Source organism: Coloeus monedula (genome assembly GCF_965178545.1).
Source record: "Coloeus monedula genome assembly, chromosome: 5".
Classification (NCBI taxonomy): Eukaryota; Metazoa; Chordata; class Aves; order Passeriformes; family Corvidae; genus Coloeus; species Coloeus monedula.
In genome coordinates this window covers 50,823,916-50,842,242 of record NC_138785.1, presented here as the reverse complement: position 1 = coordinate 50,842,242, position 18,327 = coordinate 50,823,916, and the positions used below count along the sequence as shown (strand labels likewise).

The window sequence follows — 18,327 nt, the reverse complement described above, 5'->3', positions numbered from 1 at the left end:
AGCAGCTCAAAAAGGGTTTAGTCTGATGTCTTGGAAGCTGACTGTTTATGCCAGTGGAATGCTGACACAGACTTTGGTGAGCTGCAGAGATGTAGTGCCTGAAAGAAGTAGAGGAAAACAAATCATCTCACCCTTCCTGAATTTAGCAAGAGCTAAGATGCCACAGTAAGGCAAATTTTATACTTGCTGGGATATACCTAGCCTAATGACTTTAGCCAACAAACAAAGAGAGACTGACAAAAAACCCACTGTGCAAGGGAAGGCAATCATCGTCCTTTCTAAATATAAAAGGCAACTGAATACTAAAATATTAATATAATATTTTAAATCTTACAGTTTAGATCAAGATACCAGTCTCTTCCTGTATGCCTCCGGTTCCATATAGCTGAGCCAATAGAACAGATCAAAGACATGGCAATAAGGATGCAGAACAAAATCAAAATCTGAATATTTGTAATTCGTTCCACGTTAGACATTTTAAGAGGTGGACTTGTTGAATTCTGCAAAAGACAAAAACCAACAGTGGCAATTAAATATTAGATGAGGTAACACGGTTCTTGCTTTTCAAATTACATGTTACTATATCCTTTTCTAAATATTTTCCCAAATACGCCATCATCATAAATGCTCTAAAAATGTTTTACTTAAAGAAAACCCACCCAGCATCTTACAAATCTATGAATTAGAGCTTTAGAATTGTGTCACAAGAAGTTTAAACAATCACACGGAACACTGGTAACACCAACAGTTAACAATAAACATTAAAAACGAATGTGCATACACCTTGTCAGTGCAATAGAAGACAGCTGCTAATACAAACACACTTTTTCAAGTAACTATTTTACAGATTAGAAAAGCAATAAATACGACATAAATGACCAATCTGAAATTCTTATTTTTCGACAGGTGCATCTCTGTTTTGGTATTTCAAAACACATTAGGCAAAGTAATTTCAGTATCCTCCCTCCTCATTTTGTTTTCTGGCAAGAATGATTACCTTTGCACTTGAAAGAAAGCCCCACAAGAGGACAGTTTTAGGAGCAGTCAAAAAGATAAACTATGATAATAGAACTTGCTAATAAATAGTTTTCAAAGCACAAGTTACAAGAGAGAATCAATGAACATGCTTACTAGTAGAAAAACTACTTTGGGACTAAGTGACTGAAAATGACCAGAAATTGCTTTATTTTTATTGCTTTTAATTCATATGAAAGATGCTCTATTATTGACATTTTACTACTATATTGAATCAAGCCATGTTTCTGTACCTGCATAAGTTTTGTGTCATGTCCAGTATAGACAACTATCCCGTGAACCCACTGAGTATTTCTCAACTGAGCTCCTCGTAGAAGAATCTGATCAGATCCCAATGGCACAGTACTAGAAGTAAGAAATTTTACATTTTAAAACAAAACCAATCAATGTCAATGATAAATGTAATCAGTAGTTGCTAAAGCTAATTTCTCAAAATTTACAGGATTAATACATTAGGAACCTAATTTTCTCAGTTAACTTTTTGGGAGTTTTGACAGAGAAAATTTGACAGATAAAAACCAGGCCAAAAATCTAACTTTCCAAAAACATTACTTACCACCTAATTTTTATTATGGACTACTAATTTCGATATGGTACTACTAACCAAGCATACTGAAACCAAAAATGTCTAATTCTCCTGTGATTTATGATTACCAAGTTTTTTCCTAAATGGTCTCTTACAAAATTGATTTTCAAAAGCAATTTTCAAATGAAGTAATTTTGTGAACTCTGAAGTTAGTCCACTCTTCTAGTGAAATAAACATCCTTATGAAAACACTTATTTAACATTCACAATAATATTTCATGCGGCTTCTTTAAACTGCAAAACCAGGTATATTTTGTTCCGTTATTCTTTTAAAACTGTGTGTAGTAAAGGAGCAACATACCCTCAAAAGACATTGGAAACATTTAATTGTCTTAAATTCAGACAGCTGTCTTTATACATATAATGTAGGTCAAGTTTTTCTTAAAATACAAAAATATTAGATAATTATTACTCTTTTCCTTGGAACAACATGCCCTGTTTTGGTACTTTCTTCCTATAAATACCAGGTAGCAGTTCAGATGTGTCAAAAGTGCTCTAGTGTTTGGAATTTTTACCTAAGACTACTATCTCTACTTTTTTGAAAGCAACACATTATTAAGATCACAAATTAACTGATTTTGGACAGCAACTGTATCTCTGATATATAAAATATAAAGCATCTGAAAAAGCCATTATATTTAGTAACATTTTGGGTAACTCAAAGACTATAGTCAGTCTCAGTGAGTGAGATTCAGGCAATAATTCCTTCTGGACCATCATGTCCTCTCCTCTCACACAAACTTTTAAGATTCAAACACTGCAAGTAGACTTATTGCTCTTTCAAAATTAACAGTGGCAAACAGTTTTTTGGCATCAGTTCTGGAAGAAATTAGGAAAAAAAATTCTGAAAAATATTTGAGTGCTACTAACAAACACCATTCCACTGCAACTTGGTCCACTAAACTTTCTAGGAAACTAGCACAGAGCATACTGACTGTTTAAGGAATTCTTCGTATACCTCAGCAACTGAAATCCTGAATGATATTGCCATGGAAAACAATTTCCAGGTGCAGGCACTGCATCAAAAGAAGGTATTGGAAGAGAAAACTGAAATGTAAGACATATTTACTGATATATTTAGTAATACTTACTTGTTTTCTAAATCTGAACTGTGCTGCTCATGTATTTCAAATATGTTCATATCATGGCAAAACCAGGAGACTAAATGTTCTTTCAAGTATGAAAGAAACATCTGGGGTTGAATTACTCAGGAATCATTAAGAAGAACTCCTGTTGATATCAAAGGCCGCTTCTGCACTTGTATTTATTTGCACTCCTTGATCAGAACCGTTTTAAAACTTTAGAATCATTTATCAATACAACAAAGACATTTCAGTCACAGAATGGATTCCCTATCATTCTAAGAATAAATAGGTATTTTCAGTCTATTAACACTAACATGAATGTCACAGAAGATGAAAGAAAAAACTTTCTAGGCTATATGCTAGTCTCCCATAGATAAATTGGAAACTTTTTGAACTGTGGACCTCTTTTGGAATGCCAAAAAGGTTCTGTCTCTTTTGCTGTTAAAGGAGAGGAAAGCAGAAGTCAAAATCTTCAACTCTAAACTCTTGTACTCCTTCAAGAGTCAGGTAAGTTCCATGACTCTTTCTACCACTTCCTGATCTTTCTCTTCATTTTCCCTCTCTAAAACCTGTGGAGAATATGTAGCAAATTCCCTCCTACAGCAGAATCCACTGACTTTTTTTTCCATCAGGACAGTGGCTCTCAAATGGATAACATTCTTCAACTTGGACAGGACTTTATTCTGAAGAATGTTTTACTGGGAAGACAATCACAAGAGAATAGGATTCCAGACACTGGGAGTTGTCTCCAGTAGAACTGGTATGAGATGAGAACAGACAGCAAAGCACCCAGGGGCATGGAAAGCCCTGGCAGGTGTCATGTGACTAATCCTCAACATCATGATCACACTCCACTCTAATAAAGCAATGGTGCAATGACTTGACAGAGGCATCAAGTGTCTTATTTTCCAGCCTCAGCCTTCTTAAAGCTGATCCAACTCATCTGATTTCTCTTGTATTTTACGTAAGTACTGACTCTCAACAACAGGCTTGGGTTGTTTTCAGTAAGGGGTGTTCTCAATGGGGAAAGACGCTTTTAGAATACTTTCCTGGCAGAGCTGCCAAAGGTATATTAAGAACTAGTAATTTCTGAAACACATGTGAAAATATACACACCAGAATGTTTTTGTTAACAAGTATACTTCACTCTTACCCAAAATTTTAAGAATGTCTTCAGGAAAACACTTACTTTAAGTCTGGCAACTAGAATCTGACTTGTTTTGCACAATGCCCTCACCATTCTCTGAGCCACCGTCCAGTCATAGTTTCATATAAACCAGGCTAAAGAACTTTTCTCCTTTCTCTAGCTAAATATCTTCATGGACTAAAACCAAGCTGACATGCTTCTGTATACCCATGATCATAATAAAGAGCTGCACACTTTGGTCATACGGTTACCTCACTCAAAGCTGAGGGCAGCAAGAAAACTTTTGCCTCTTTTAGTTCACAGATTTAGCCAAAAGGCAAAATAACTAATGGGTAATGGGTGTTCTGTCTTCTTGAATACTGGGTAGCCAAAAGAAAAAAAAGAAACCTCTTTTTTTTTTTGAGTTGCTCTCCCATGAAAGGAAAAAGAAAAGACTGGAAAAGTCAATGAGATACATTTATGACACTCCAATGACTTATATTAAGTGAAAGAAGAGGGAGATATGTTTTCAGTATTCTCTATTGCTTTTGCAAATATGTAAAGATGGTAATGGATAAAGTGTAAATCACAACTGGACCTACATAATCTGGTAGGAAGGTCTGAAGATCTGGACAAATAAGCATGAATTAGATGAATTTGCACTCCCTCTAATATGGACAGAAAAAGAACATATCACTGATTTTTCAGGTTGAAGGAAGGCCAGGATCCAAAAAGAGTTACTTACCTGCAATTCTTTTTCACTGAAGGTAAATATTATATTAGAGCCACACTTTTGGAACTATCCTACTGCACAAAAACTACAGGCATAATATTCCAAAACAGAATTTCTCAAATAAAAAATTGCCTGACCAGCAGATGGCGTCTTCCTACACATTCTTCAGGCATGATAGCCATCAGCATATTCAATATTTTTTTAAAATCAATTTTTTAAAATTAAATTATTAGATTAAAAAGGAAAGTATGTTTTTCCTTATAGCCAGGGAGGAAGAATGAATGTGTGGATCTGTTATAACTATTACCTTCAGAGAAGAATTACAGGTAAATGTTTTTCTCTTCTTAATGACAAGTACAGTGGAATTATAATACATCCACACTCTTGCGACTGAAAACTCCCGGAATGCATCTGTAAGAAACCAGTAAATAAAAAATGGAATATTAAGGGGAAAAAAAAAAAAAGAGGTATTTAGTAATTAGTTAGAACTATATGTATCAGTCTAAACCCACAAACATGAACAATATTGGATATGGAGAAAGAAATAACTACTGAATAACTAAGAAATACTGTGAATCTTTGGGAATGAAGGATTCAACAATTCTGGACCTAGCAATAAATCTTCTGGGAACCCACAGAGGACTCTGAATATCAGTATTTGGTAAGCATTTAAGTATTTTAGGAATTTTTTTAAGCAGTTGTACAAGCATGTGTATTGTAAGTGCACATTTTCTATTTTTAAAGGAACATACTTTCAGTACACTAAGGTATTAAACATCTTTCAGCTATGAAATTAGAAGAATTGGTGGTATATAGCAATGGACTCTGTTCCACTCCAGACTTAGACAAAGAGAAGAAAAGAACAATTAAAAAAAAAACAGACAAGAAACCATTTCTATCCAGCTTCTGTAACAGATCACATGTTTAATAATTGAGTTACTAGGCACATATTGCAGAACTGTCAGAATGTGATTAGCACTCTCTTCTGTTATTAATACCTAATGCTTTCTGAAGGACAACTAGTAAAACAACTCGAGTTGTAGACGTTAGAAGTAAGGTTTTACGCCTCTAGTTTTTCAAGAGTAAAGTCTAGCAGAGAATAAATAGAAAAAGATTTACTATTCATATTTTAACTTCAGTAGTTTAAGATCACAGAGCTATCTACTGTTAGACTGAATCTCCCAGAATTTTCTTCCTTGTATTTACATACCCATGCCCATCCAGTCTGATGTTGCCAACAAAATCATAGAGATGTCGGTTTGGGCTCTCACATTCAATTCTGCCAGAAAGTTGCATCAAGCTTTCTGTGTCCTTTATGTCTGATGTTAGTGGCAAACCCTGTAAACAAAATTCGTCATGAAATTAAGAAACACTATCCAATAAAAAAGTCTATGAATTATGAAACTGATAGTGCAAGATGAGAAAACAATCATCCCAATGGGAGTAAAATGGGCCAGCTACACTTTACTGTCACAACTGAGTGCTACAGTGAAAAAAGTCACCTTGGCATCTGAAAATACCGTGACCAAGACAGGGTCATAATCCATCACAAAGCTCAGCAAGTCCGTCCCTGCACAGCGACAGCGCACTCAGTCAAAATCTGCTATTCCCCACCTGAAGGACAATACTGGCCCCATCAGCTGCTTTCTGCAGGGCTTCTGCCTCATCATCTGCTCTCTACAAACAAAGCCAATACCCAAACTACTTATGTTTCTACCTACTTTCCCAAAGGAAAAACCTGAAAATAAAGCACAAAGAATGACTGAGGAGTACCACTCATTGCTCCACTTTTATGATGCCAATAACCCATTTTTATTCAAACCACTAAAATTTCAAGAATCTTCTAAAATGTCCATTAATGTAATAAAATGTTTTTATAAGCAATAATAGACAAAAATAGTATCAGCAATATTCTCAAAAGTGAAATACCTACCTGTCGAATTTTTAAGTTTGTCTCACCATCTAAGTTAGATGTTTCAATGTAGCACATGGCCTGTGGTTCACTATTAAGAGAAAAAAAATCCAGAATTTAAAATTATAATGGCAAAATCCATAAACTTCCTGTAATCTTGTAATATTTATTTATGCAAACAGGTTTGTCTTATCAAATCTTCAGACTAGAATAATTTACAGCCAAGTCTATAAAAATTAACAGTACTTTACATTTTCAGAGAAGTTTGCCAAAGCCTATTTTCTTAAATGAAAATTTGATAAAAGCACTGTATACAGCAAGTGTTTTATCTTTATGCATGAGATTATGATACAGACACAGCTTAGTGCATCTGTTGTGCTTACTAGAGCAGGCCTCAGTTTAAGATACTAAAGTTTCCTTGCAAAAGGTTTTCTTATAAAAGAAGTCTAAACTATGGATAACATAATAAGGTTTTTGAAATATATCCTCCTTCTGCCATTTCAAAAGCTTTGTTAAACTAAAAGTTTTAAGTTCATGCAGAATATTACTACTTGAATGCTTCATCCATTTGACACACACTGAGAAATTACGAAATTACTCCAGTCATGTCCCATTTTCTGGGCATAAGGACAGAACACCTACTACTTAGATTTAAGACAGAAAGAAGTTTTGATTTTGAAAAGGATCAAATAAGTAATAAATCCCCTTAAAACATGAAAGAATAAAGGTTTACTCTCTACACATTAAAGCCTCTAGTGTTTTCCTTCCTTCTAGCATGAAATTTGAGTGTCAAGTGTTTTTAAAATTTTCTTTATTAATGCAACAGTGGCTGCTGATAAGTGACAATTTTAGATTATTTGCAGGATAAGGTTAAGGAGGCAATTCTAACACAATTTTGTGAAGTACAAGCATTAAAATGTGACAAATTATCATAAGGTGCTTTCAGGCTACTGTTTTATTCTTGGCAAACTTTTCTAAAAATATAAGTAACTTTAATTTAGACTGTTTGGATAGCAACACCTGTGTAAGATACTTTCACAATTCTAACATTTTTATTAGTTGACAATAAAAACCAAACAATATTTTTGTAAAGCACTTTTAAAACAAACTAAGGCAGCAAAGACATTTCAAGTGAGACACATGCTTCATTGCAACAACTGTAGCAGATTACCGTGACCTCCAAAGTAAGTTACAGTTAGATCAAGGCAGGCCCATTGATTGGTTAGGGAAAAATAAAGTGTGGTAAGAGTACAGACAATAGCATAAAGCTGACATGTCTAACAAACATGCATTTTGCCACAATACACAAGAACAATGCTGCTTTTACCACCACATGCAGCAGAGATTGTGCAACATCCAAGTTTGTGCAGAGGGTCCTCTACCAGTCCTACCAATGTTAAACTATATTCTTTGCTGAAAATAGTGAGTTGGTAGAAACATGTATATTCCTCTTAAACATGTATTTACCCTGGTGTTTAACTGTGTTATTCAATGACCACTTGTTTGATAAAATTTCATGGCAGTAGCATAAAAACCAAGAGGAGTGAAACAACTTTAATTTCTTGGAGTGTTATTGTGTATTTACACTTTAATGATTTGTATCATTTTATCAACTGAACCCTTTCTAATTTTATAAATATGTAGGTTTTGTTGAAGAAAGGTGAATAGCAAAGCAAAGATTATCAACATGGCAGTGTTACTCATATTTGGTATATGAGGACCCACATACACGTATGCTGTGCAACTACTTTATTCTAACCTTGATGACAGACTGATGAGATCAGCTGGGAGATGTTCCCCATTGGTCACTTTCACTACTTCCCCTACTGCCACCTACACATCCCAGTTTAAAATGATTAGAACAGAAAAATAAGTGACAGGGAAAAAAAAACAACAAACAAAACAAAACAAATGAACAAAGACAAAAAGACAGAATTGGAAATTATTATTCAAACAATACATGTTAATTAAAATGTCTGATGACAATTTTTTCAAAATCTATTTTAATCAGGTCAGAAAGAAAAGAGCTAGAACACTTTCATTTTTACTCAAGTCATTTATTATACTGTAAGGCACAAACTTTAAGCTGCAGAACACACTGACATTTTACTGTAAACATAAAAAACTGTTACGCTTATTTCTCAACTGACCAAGTTTCTAGCCACTCCATATATCAATTAAAAAATTAAAGCCACAATAGATTTTCCACCAACTTTTCTGAAGAGCCAAGTAACAAGTACCTTTTCTATGTACACATGCTGAAAATTACTTTTTATTTTTTTCCAGTTTCATAAATTTCTGTGTACACTGAACTAGCAAGAACCATGCAGAATTAAATCTCAGAGGTTTGCGTCCTTCCATCCTAAGAGATTATAGTTTCCCAAAATAATTAAGATCCTCTTGTTCTCCAGAAACTGCTATTGCTGGTGAAAAGAACCCAGTATTATTAGTTTGAATTAAAACCAGGCCCACAGACTCTCATTGCTTTTGGAACCTAAAATGTAACTGGGCATCAGTAAACACCTGAAAGCAAAATTGATGAGAGTCTTCCTGAGGAATACATGGCCACATGGAGATGAGAGATGGAGGACAGCATATGCCAGTATGCAGGCAGAATTAGAGGTCATGTAGTAGTACAGGGTTCTCTCCTGGAAGGAAGGCTGAGACAGGATCCTAGTAGTGTAACTAGGGAAGAAGTTTTAGCTGAAGAAATGCCTGAACTGGGCCTAGAAAAGCAATCACGATTCAAAGAGGCCACATTGCAAACTTGATCCTAGAAGAAAACCTGACAGGAAAATTCAGTGTAAGTAACGGTCAAAGTTGGACACACATAGTGTGTTCTAATAAGGGCACTAAAGAGGGGCTGAAGAAAGTGGAAACAGTCCTGACCAAGTCCAGTAGCAGCTAACTAGTATTTCCACTGTCAACTCATGACATAAGATTCCTTCAGGGGGTACAAGGATTGCAAAGTAGGCTTTTCAGGCAGTTGGTACTTTCCTGTGTGTAAACCACAACTGTGGTACAAATGTCCTCCAAATTCGAAAGGGCAAAACTGCGAAGACACCTAGGCATAGACTCAGATTTAGGGGATTACTCAGGAAGATTATGAAGAAGCTGCTCTGAGAGGATGTACTCTGTTCCACCTGCAAGACACTGTGGTTAGCATGACAGAAACTATTATCAGGCCAATAGAACAAGTGTCCTTGCTGCAAGGTATATTGCCTACAAAGATCTTGGTGGAGAAGCACCATTAAAATTTATAAATGCTTCTCAAAGTACAGATGTAAAAGGTTTACAGAGGACACTCGATACAAGCTAAGTTATGACTAACATTAGCACTGAAGACAGACTGTGGGGAAAATTTACAATATTACCTGGCAACTACTTTACACTTGATAATAATTTAATAGAAGTGTTTTAGAAACAGCTATACTTAATTCTGAGATAAAATGGAAGACAGAGAAACAGTGTTCTAGTCTATACCACAGTCTGTCAACAGAAACTTATAGAATCCTAACTTCATTAACTGTAGGCATGAGTGGATTAATTAACTTCAGTGGGGTCATAAAGAGTTTTTACCTAAATCATAGTCATACACATAACATTTCTGCTTGTGCCAGAAAAAAAAATTACAGTACATTCACATTTAAATAATATTCATTGAAAAGGATTCTTAGAATATGTTGTCTGTTGACCTGATCAAATAGATGTTGAAAAACATGCATCTTCCACTTCAGATGTGGATTTCTTAAATAAAACTGTCCAAGGAAATGATGATAAACAACCTTTGATTGTCCATGTAAAAAGGGTCACAGCATGACATGCTAAAAATTAAGTCTTGCTTTCAACTGATGAAATTATTCATAATATATGTATATTAGATAATAAAGTGAATGTTCAGACAGTGCTAATTTGATGATTCACATATTGTGTTCACTTTTTTACTGATTCAATTATCAAACTGGAGACTATATAATTTAAAAACTATTTCTGTTCCCTGTAATATATCCATTTTGATTTACTTATGGGATGAAATTTGTTGGGTACATACCAAAAAGCCAACATGGTTAAATATGGCAGTTGAGGTCCAATTTTTAGACAGAGAATCAGCCATTTTTGTATTATATCCAGCAACAAAATAACATACTACATTTTTCTTAGGGATAAATTGAATGCCAGTGTAATTCCAAAACTGCAATTGTCACAGTTTAAAAAAAAAAAATTGCCTGAAATGATAAATGACCAAATGAACAAAAGACTACACTTCAGAACAGCAGCACTTTTGTTTATTCTTTATTTCCTTGGAGCAATCACAAATAAATAAATAAATGCAGGGTAGAGAAACCAGCCTCTACACTCTAAGCATCAGTGGGCATCTCTACCTTGATGAGAGCAGTACAGTGTCAGCAGGTATATACTCTTTGCCTTTTATTATAACTATATCTCCAACATCTACCTGAAAGAAAACTGGGAATCGGTTAATGGTCTCAAACAAAATGTATTATCCCCTTGTTTTAAGCACAGTAAATATTTACCTGCTGAAGTTGCTAGCAAAACTGTTAGAAACTCACACACTTAGAGAAGTTAGATTGTACAAGTGGAGTTCCGTCAAAAGTTATTGTAATTCTTTGGAAATCTAATCTTTAATAAGCCTAATTAGCCAAATAAGCCTAATCTTTAATAGCCTTCTTCTCTATGCAGTTCTTCAATTTTGCTGGTTTTGTAAAATACTTTACTGAAAGACTGAAGTTAGTTAAAGAAGAAATTAATATCACCTAAGAGCATAGTTTTCTTGCATCACACTATATCCTTGCTTCTTCAAAGGTATAAGCCAGTCATCTAAACCTTGCCTCCAAATTACGGTGGGTCAAATTTTCTTCAAGTTTTCAGGTATGGAAACCACTAAAACTAAGTGACTAGATGGTAGCATAACATTTAGTTCTTGAAAGATACCTTTAAGACTCCCTTCCTAATCACTGCATAAAAGTCTTTAAAGTTCTCATGATTTAAGACAATGAAGTTCAACAAAACCACAAAGTAACTAGTTTCCATAAAGAAGTTTCTGCCTTGGCAAACCAAATAATACTAAGGAAGTGAGTCATTTTGCCACAGCCATCATATTATTCAGCTTATTCCCACTGAACTTAAAGTCCACCAGTTTGGACTCATGCCATCAAAACTGACTTGACTTCAAAGTATGTTTTCAGAGACAAATATCAACAAACAAAAAATAAAATACAAGAGATTATACATTTCCCATAATACCAGTTATTTTTTATCATTAACAATTACTTTGAGAAATAAAAAAAATATTAAATACACATTACACTCTAAAAGTAACCAGTAAAGACACACACCTTTTCCCAGTGGACAATCTCCCATGCACCATTTCGTAGTACTAAAAAAAAAGGAAAAAAATAAAGAATTTTCCAGTCATACAATCTAACTGCACTTTACAGGTATGTGCTAGATTCCTTATGAAAAGCCATATAGAAACATCTCATTTACATAATATTTTACAGCATGCCTTGTTTCTGTGAATTCAGATCAAGCATTTCAAATATATAGCACATACTCTTTATAACAGTTTTTGTACCATTGAATCTTATTACAAAGTCAGTCAGAACCTTTTACAGGGCTTGAGAATCAAATAAATCTGATATAGATTTTCTGATAATGTATTTTCCAAAAAAAAATCAGTAACTGGAATAGAAAGTTGCAAAGTTAGAAAGTTATGAAATTATTGGGGGGGGGGGGGGAGAGGGGTATATTCAAGTTTCATAAAAAGTGCCAGGAGGCTCAGAGTTTATCTATTCTGCTGTTACTGGCATATCAGAGAACTTTAGGATCACTACTGTCTCCTCTTCCACAAATATACTGAAAGTATCCCATGCTATTTAGAGTAGAATTTAGTATAGATTTTCCCTGGTAGTAGCAATTAATATTAATATAATTAATATTGCAACCACATTCCACTATTCTAGTTTTAAGTGTTACTATTATGATACAAAAAACATGCCTTGTTGCCAGTTAATTGCCTAGATTGTGTTTTCAGAGAATAATAAAGGTAACCTTTTTTTAGCCCCAGTTACTGAAGCTGGATGTGCAAAAAGAAAAAGAAAACATATTGCTATGTATCAATACTCAGATAACTTTAAGAGATTGTTCCCTTCCACTGTGTCTTCCAGCTTTCATGGCACCAACCAGATGAAAGAACTGATGAGAATTAAAAATACACCTTGCATCAATCCAGACAACTAAGTTTCACAAATAGTTACAGTACAATAACTGTCACTGGAGTCCTGCAGGTCTGAAATGTAAGTATGGCCCCAGATGTGGCCAGGGGCTTCGTAAGAAGGGGCTTCTGGCTGTAGAGGGAAGGTCCCGTCCTGCCATCACCCCATGCCAAGGTGTGTGCCCTTGCTGCTTTATGCATGCTGCCTCCAGGGTTTGCTGCACCTTTTGATGAGCCAGTTTAACCCACTACATGGAAGGACACTATCATTTTTCCTTTCTGGATTTGTTTCTGGCTGGTTTAACTGGTTAAAATCAGCTCACAAACAGATGAGTCAGACTCATGAAAACATGCTGAGCCACCTGAAATCTCAAGAGTACTCTCACCCTAGCATGATCCGGCAAGCTTTTAAACACAATTAACATACACTAACATTCAGTTAAATCCATTTTCACACAAGAAAAAAAAGAAGAGGTGTTGCTATGCATCTTTTATGTAATGGTTAGAGAACTTGCACCATAAAGCCTTCTGCAGCCTGACTTTCACATTTGTATCTCCCACTTTTCAGCTGTCTAACATAATTTTCAAAAGCATGTTCCATCTGCCCTACAGAAGGCTACTTCACCACAGTGCAGAAATGCAGACTTCATCCTGTCAGAACGTCTGATGGTGTCCTGCTGTGTTGTATAGGTATTCAGCCTGAGGCAACAAAAATCATCCCCAATGCAGCCTAATACATCCAAATCCTCTGCAAAAGCTTTTTTATAGTAGTAGAAGTTTAGAAAGTTAGTTACCTAAGATTAACTGAGATACAGATCGTCATTAAGGAACGGAAAGTTGAACGGGGACCCGTAGACAGAATCTACACATGCACATGTCATTTCACTAACAATTTTGTGTGTTTAAAGGGCAACCAAAGGTGTATATACAACATACTATGCACATCGCTGCTTTTCAGGGTCACAGAACTGCTGAACACATGAAAGTAAAGTAAGAGAGTGCCATACTGATTAACTTCTAAGTTATTGATTTGACAATAGATTTTATTTGACAATACATTTAAAAATTGCTTAGTCAGGATGCTAGGATCAATGCTGCACTTATGTGAATCCTGCATTAGCTTAAGAAATGTGTTTCTCAGTGCTAGCAATATTTATCCTCATCACACATTTAACTTCCAAGATACTCTTCTGCATGCATGGAACATTTGGCAATCTTAGGAACAGTTACCAAACACCCAGATGAGAGGTAACCAAGAAGAAGAGTCAGAGAAGAGAGTAAAACAAGCCTTTTATTAAAACTTTGTACACTCTAGACAAAAAGAGAAATTGAAAAGGCCTTTTAAGATTTCACTGCCACCAAAACTGTTTGTAATCTCAAAAGCTATGAGTGGCTGATGAAAGAATTTTGGATGTCAACATTAAACTTTCCTTTGTTTTTTATGTATCTGTTTCTCCAGGCCTGGCCTCTGGAGATTTCTATTTCCTGTGCTTTCAGTCAATAGTTTTGTCTCCCTATCCTAATCTCTCCGTACCTGCTACTGAGCAGTAGTTTCTACATGCTCAATAGTTTCCTAAGTTATCTTGCCCTCCAATCCCCCATAAATTTTACAGTTAAGATTTACATACAATTTATGTAGGCTTTAAAATTTATGTTTCCAGTATTTAGCAGTGCTACACAATTGTTTATCTTTAACCAATGACTACATTTCTCCCCAAAAAATTAAGGTTATTTTCATTATATATTTAAAAGGATTCCATGTAAGATTTGTCTCTTTGTGGTATTTTTCATACTTTCTGCAATCAAATTCACATGACACTCATTCCTCCTCCTGTTTATAAAAACAGGGCTATTTGCATCAAGAGAGGTCTACCTCAGAACAAATAACACAAAAAGCTGAAGAGCAGCAAAGCAGGAACCTAAACTCTTGACTTCCTACCTGATAAATGTGTTTAGGACATACTAATATCTCCCTCACTTTTTGAGCTAAAATAATCCTGATTTAATACTACTTTTCTTTATCAAAAGCTATTAAAAAAATCACATGCCAATGTTTTGGCTAGGGTACATTGGCTAAATATCTCATCACCTCTAATCAAACTGTTACAATGATTTCATGAAAAAAACCCAACAAATGAAACCCAAAAGAACTCCATTAGTCTTTATCCACAGTTTTGAACCAGCACAGAAAGAAAGTTCTATTTTTTGATGCTTCCTTCCTATTGCTGGCTGAAAAAAATTATATGTGTACTCAGAAATGCAGATTTTTAATTATAATGTAGGCCCATTAAATATACAGGTGATTATGATCTTTTAACAGTGACATCATCACCTGTGCTAAATGAGTAAATGTTCAAGTTTCTTAGGAACCTCAAAACCTTAATCTAGAACATACTCTGTTTTGTGGGGCTAATGTCATTGCAAATTATTATTTCAACTGGTTACATTACAAACTTTGAAGTAATCTGAACATGCAATTTGCCACTCAAATACATGTCAGCAGTTCAAATTATATTACGACCATGTGCAAAAATGCAAACCCCCACAAAAAAGGTTAAAAGAATTTCCTACCTTGAGTTTGTTTCTTGTTCACCGCATTATCAGCTTTATGCCTTTTCTAAATTAAAAATGAAGAGTGGTTAAAAGATTTCTGTTGATAAGATAAAGCTTTCATACTTCTAATAAAAACCACCTCTATTAGCCCCTCCCTCTCATCTACTCAGTAAACCAACAAAATGTTTTAACAGGACTATTAATTACTTGGGTAGTTATGAACACCAGGAAAGTCACACCAAGTTCCAGGCTAATTGTCTTGTACTACAATATCCTGTCCTGTGGGCAATCTCTATCTAGACAAGTTCCTTATGTAAGGAACTGGTGCATTTCAGTACAACTTTGCCCTTTCCTGGAACTGGGAGATGATTCTACCAGAGCAAAGATCATGGAACAATTCTTCATCTGTCTCATACAGACATCTGAAGTCAGGCAATGACTGTGTAAACACATGACTCCACTTCTACAAAGCTGCCTGCAGACTTCAACAACCCTAACAGACAAAAAGTCGACAGCACATCCCTCCAAACAGGCCATGATGCCCCTCAGTTTTAATACAGCCGTGAGAAATCTTTCCACAGTAATCCTTTGATACAACTATTAACAACCAGCATTTTCAAGGTATGACCAAACTCAGATACAAAAAGCTTAGGAGAGTACTAGTTTAAACACACTATTTAGGACTCATGAACTCAGTTTTTCCTGAGCAGGAGTATGTTTTAGAAAATTAATTTAAATAGAATTAAATGGTTAGGTACACTTTTTAAACAGACATTCAGATTTCATGCCTTTGTGATACAAACAAAATTAGAAACCTTCTTGTAAAATGAAAGAAAAGTAAGTCAAGCTACTTGAGTGATTTATTGCCAATAAAATGTTGATAAGATTCTGAGCTAGCAGCTCTTAAAAGGCCACCTTATAAATTTTACAAAATTGACATATTATTTTTACCAGATTTTCACAGATTACCAGCAGATTCTCCTTTCAAAGAGATGGCTGACTGCACAGATAAATAACCCCTGCTCAAATGGAAAGCGTAACTTGACCAAAGCAATCTCTATTTGCCCACAGGGTGAATGTCCTCCATTTTGAAAAGGTTAATGTCCAGTGTTTTCTGAGGTATGATGGGTGAAAATCATTGAAAAAAACAGCTGACAATCTAGCATTGCATGTCACCAATCTTGCTAGCACTTTTAAGCATATATGGAAAACACATGCTGCTCATGAATAATATCTTCTGCTAATGTCTTTCTCTTATTGGTATTTCATTCCAGAAAAAGAAACATTTGGTTCTTGAGCTGAAAGTATTATTTTGATTAAGTACATTTATTGATATCAATATACAAGGTTCCCATCCAAAAGCTTTAATATTAGATAAAGATAATCATTCCTGGAAATCCCAGGTATCTCACTGTGTAAAAAACCTGAGATACAATGAAAATTAACGGTTAAGGGAAAACACTTTGAATATTTTACTAGGCAGAAGGTGGTTGGCTTTCTCAGCAAAAGCCAGTACAGCTGTACTGGTTTCAGGTATCTCTGTAGCATTTGGTAATGAGAACTTTATTTAGCTGATATATGCAAAACCCACTATACCTGATCCCTGTCTTTCTCCCCTGCCACACCAAACTGTACACATCAAGTTACAAAGAGCAAATGGTAGAAATAAATAACAAAAGAAAAGTGACGAGATGAGATACTTTAAAAAGGACACTTCGTACAGTAGCAGCAGCCTCAGTTTTATATTTGCCTAGACTCTGACAGATGGTGTGAGTCCGTAAGCATTAACTGCAGAATGGTTAAAAATATCCGAAAGAACATGAATTGATTTTACAGCTTTTTTTCAAAAGGGGTTTTGTTTATGTAAAGAGAAAGCAACAAAGGCATTTAAGGAGAAACTGACTGTAAGGCAGCAAAAACTGGAAATGCCAAATAGAAGAAAAATATTTAATAGAAACCTCATTGTGTCTTGCAGGACCACTCAACTCTGTGACCCAGGAGCTTCGTACAACCTAGGGGGCCTGTATCTTGCCTACCATCCATTGACTGAAGTAACTAAGAAGAAAGCTGAGTTGACTGTAACAATAAAGGCAGCATGTGACCAACCACCCTCCATTCCAAACCTCCTTTGCAGCTCAGCACTCTTCCTCTTGACCACTTTCTGCATATACACTGTAATTCTGTTCAAACACAATAAATCTGATGTTCCCAGAGAGCTTACTATTTGTGTGCAACGAAAGACTACACTACCTGCAACCCTTTCCAAAACTCAAGAGAAGAGCCCACAAACAAGAACACTTTTCCTCTAGTGGACAAAAGGCACTCTGCCGTATCATGACATATCTAATGTCCTGTCCTTCTCATAACACAGCTGCAGAACTAAAATAGAACAAAAGCAGATGAAGAAATTCTCAGCATCTAGAGTGATTTGGTAAATAATTAAGATCAATTTAATTCCTTAGATACAAAAGACATAAATGAAAAGACTCAATTATTTTAAGCAAGTTAGAGAGACAGGTTTCTGTCATATAATTTTAGTTAAAGAGAGGGCAGGAAGGTAGTTGGAAAACCCCAACATCTTTTGTATGAAGTGAAACAGAGACTGAAATTCCTTTCTGTCCCCTCAAAATAAAGTAAGTCAGAATGGACACTTCTGTGTTGACAATGTCCCAGCTCTTTTAAAGTTTTCTTTCAACACAAGAAGAAAGCAAAACAACCACTACCACAGACAGTGAAGGAAAGAGCCTAGGAAAGCCTGGCAGAGGTAGAGGCACCTGCCTAACAAGGACCAATTCTATTTGTGTTCCTGGCCATCAGGAGTCAGCAGATCACTAAGATATGAAATGCTAACAGTAAATTGCACTGGACTGAAGCAACAGGAAAAACTGAAAAGGCCTATTTCCCTTGCTGTCTACAAAACCAAGGAAAGTCACAACAGTGAAACGAAGGATTTTATGGATGTGATGTTAGAAATAAAGAGGTAAATCAAATGCTTGGACCTGGATTTGACAACTGGGAAACACTTTCATAACATTATAAATGAAAAATATTATAACTATTTA

At 35.3% G+C, this 18,327-nt stretch overlaps 1 protein-coding gene across 1 annotated transcript in view; it reads right to left on the bottom strand.

Annotated features, from left to right (window-relative positions):
* ATP8A1 (ATPase phospholipid transporting 8A1) overlaps nucleotides 1-18,327 on the bottom strand; it is a 108,148-nt gene that overhangs the window by 77,938 nt on the left and 11,883 nt on the right. The window contains exons 5-11 of the mRNA XM_082282285.1: nucleotides 15,284-15,329; nucleotides 11,835-11,875; nucleotides 8,237-8,310; nucleotides 6,499-6,568; nucleotides 5,776-5,903; nucleotides 1,269-1,380; nucleotides 335-500 (exon numbers count right to left, since the gene is read on the bottom strand). Of these exons, the coding sequence (XP_082138411.1) occupies nucleotides 335-500; nucleotides 1,269-1,380; nucleotides 5,776-5,903; nucleotides 6,499-6,568; nucleotides 8,237-8,310; nucleotides 11,835-11,875; nucleotides 15,284-15,329 (637 nt within the window). The remainder of the gene's footprint in view (nucleotides 1-334; nucleotides 501-1,268; nucleotides 1,381-5,775; nucleotides 5,904-6,498; nucleotides 6,569-8,236; nucleotides 8,311-11,834; nucleotides 11,876-15,283; nucleotides 15,330-18,327) is intronic.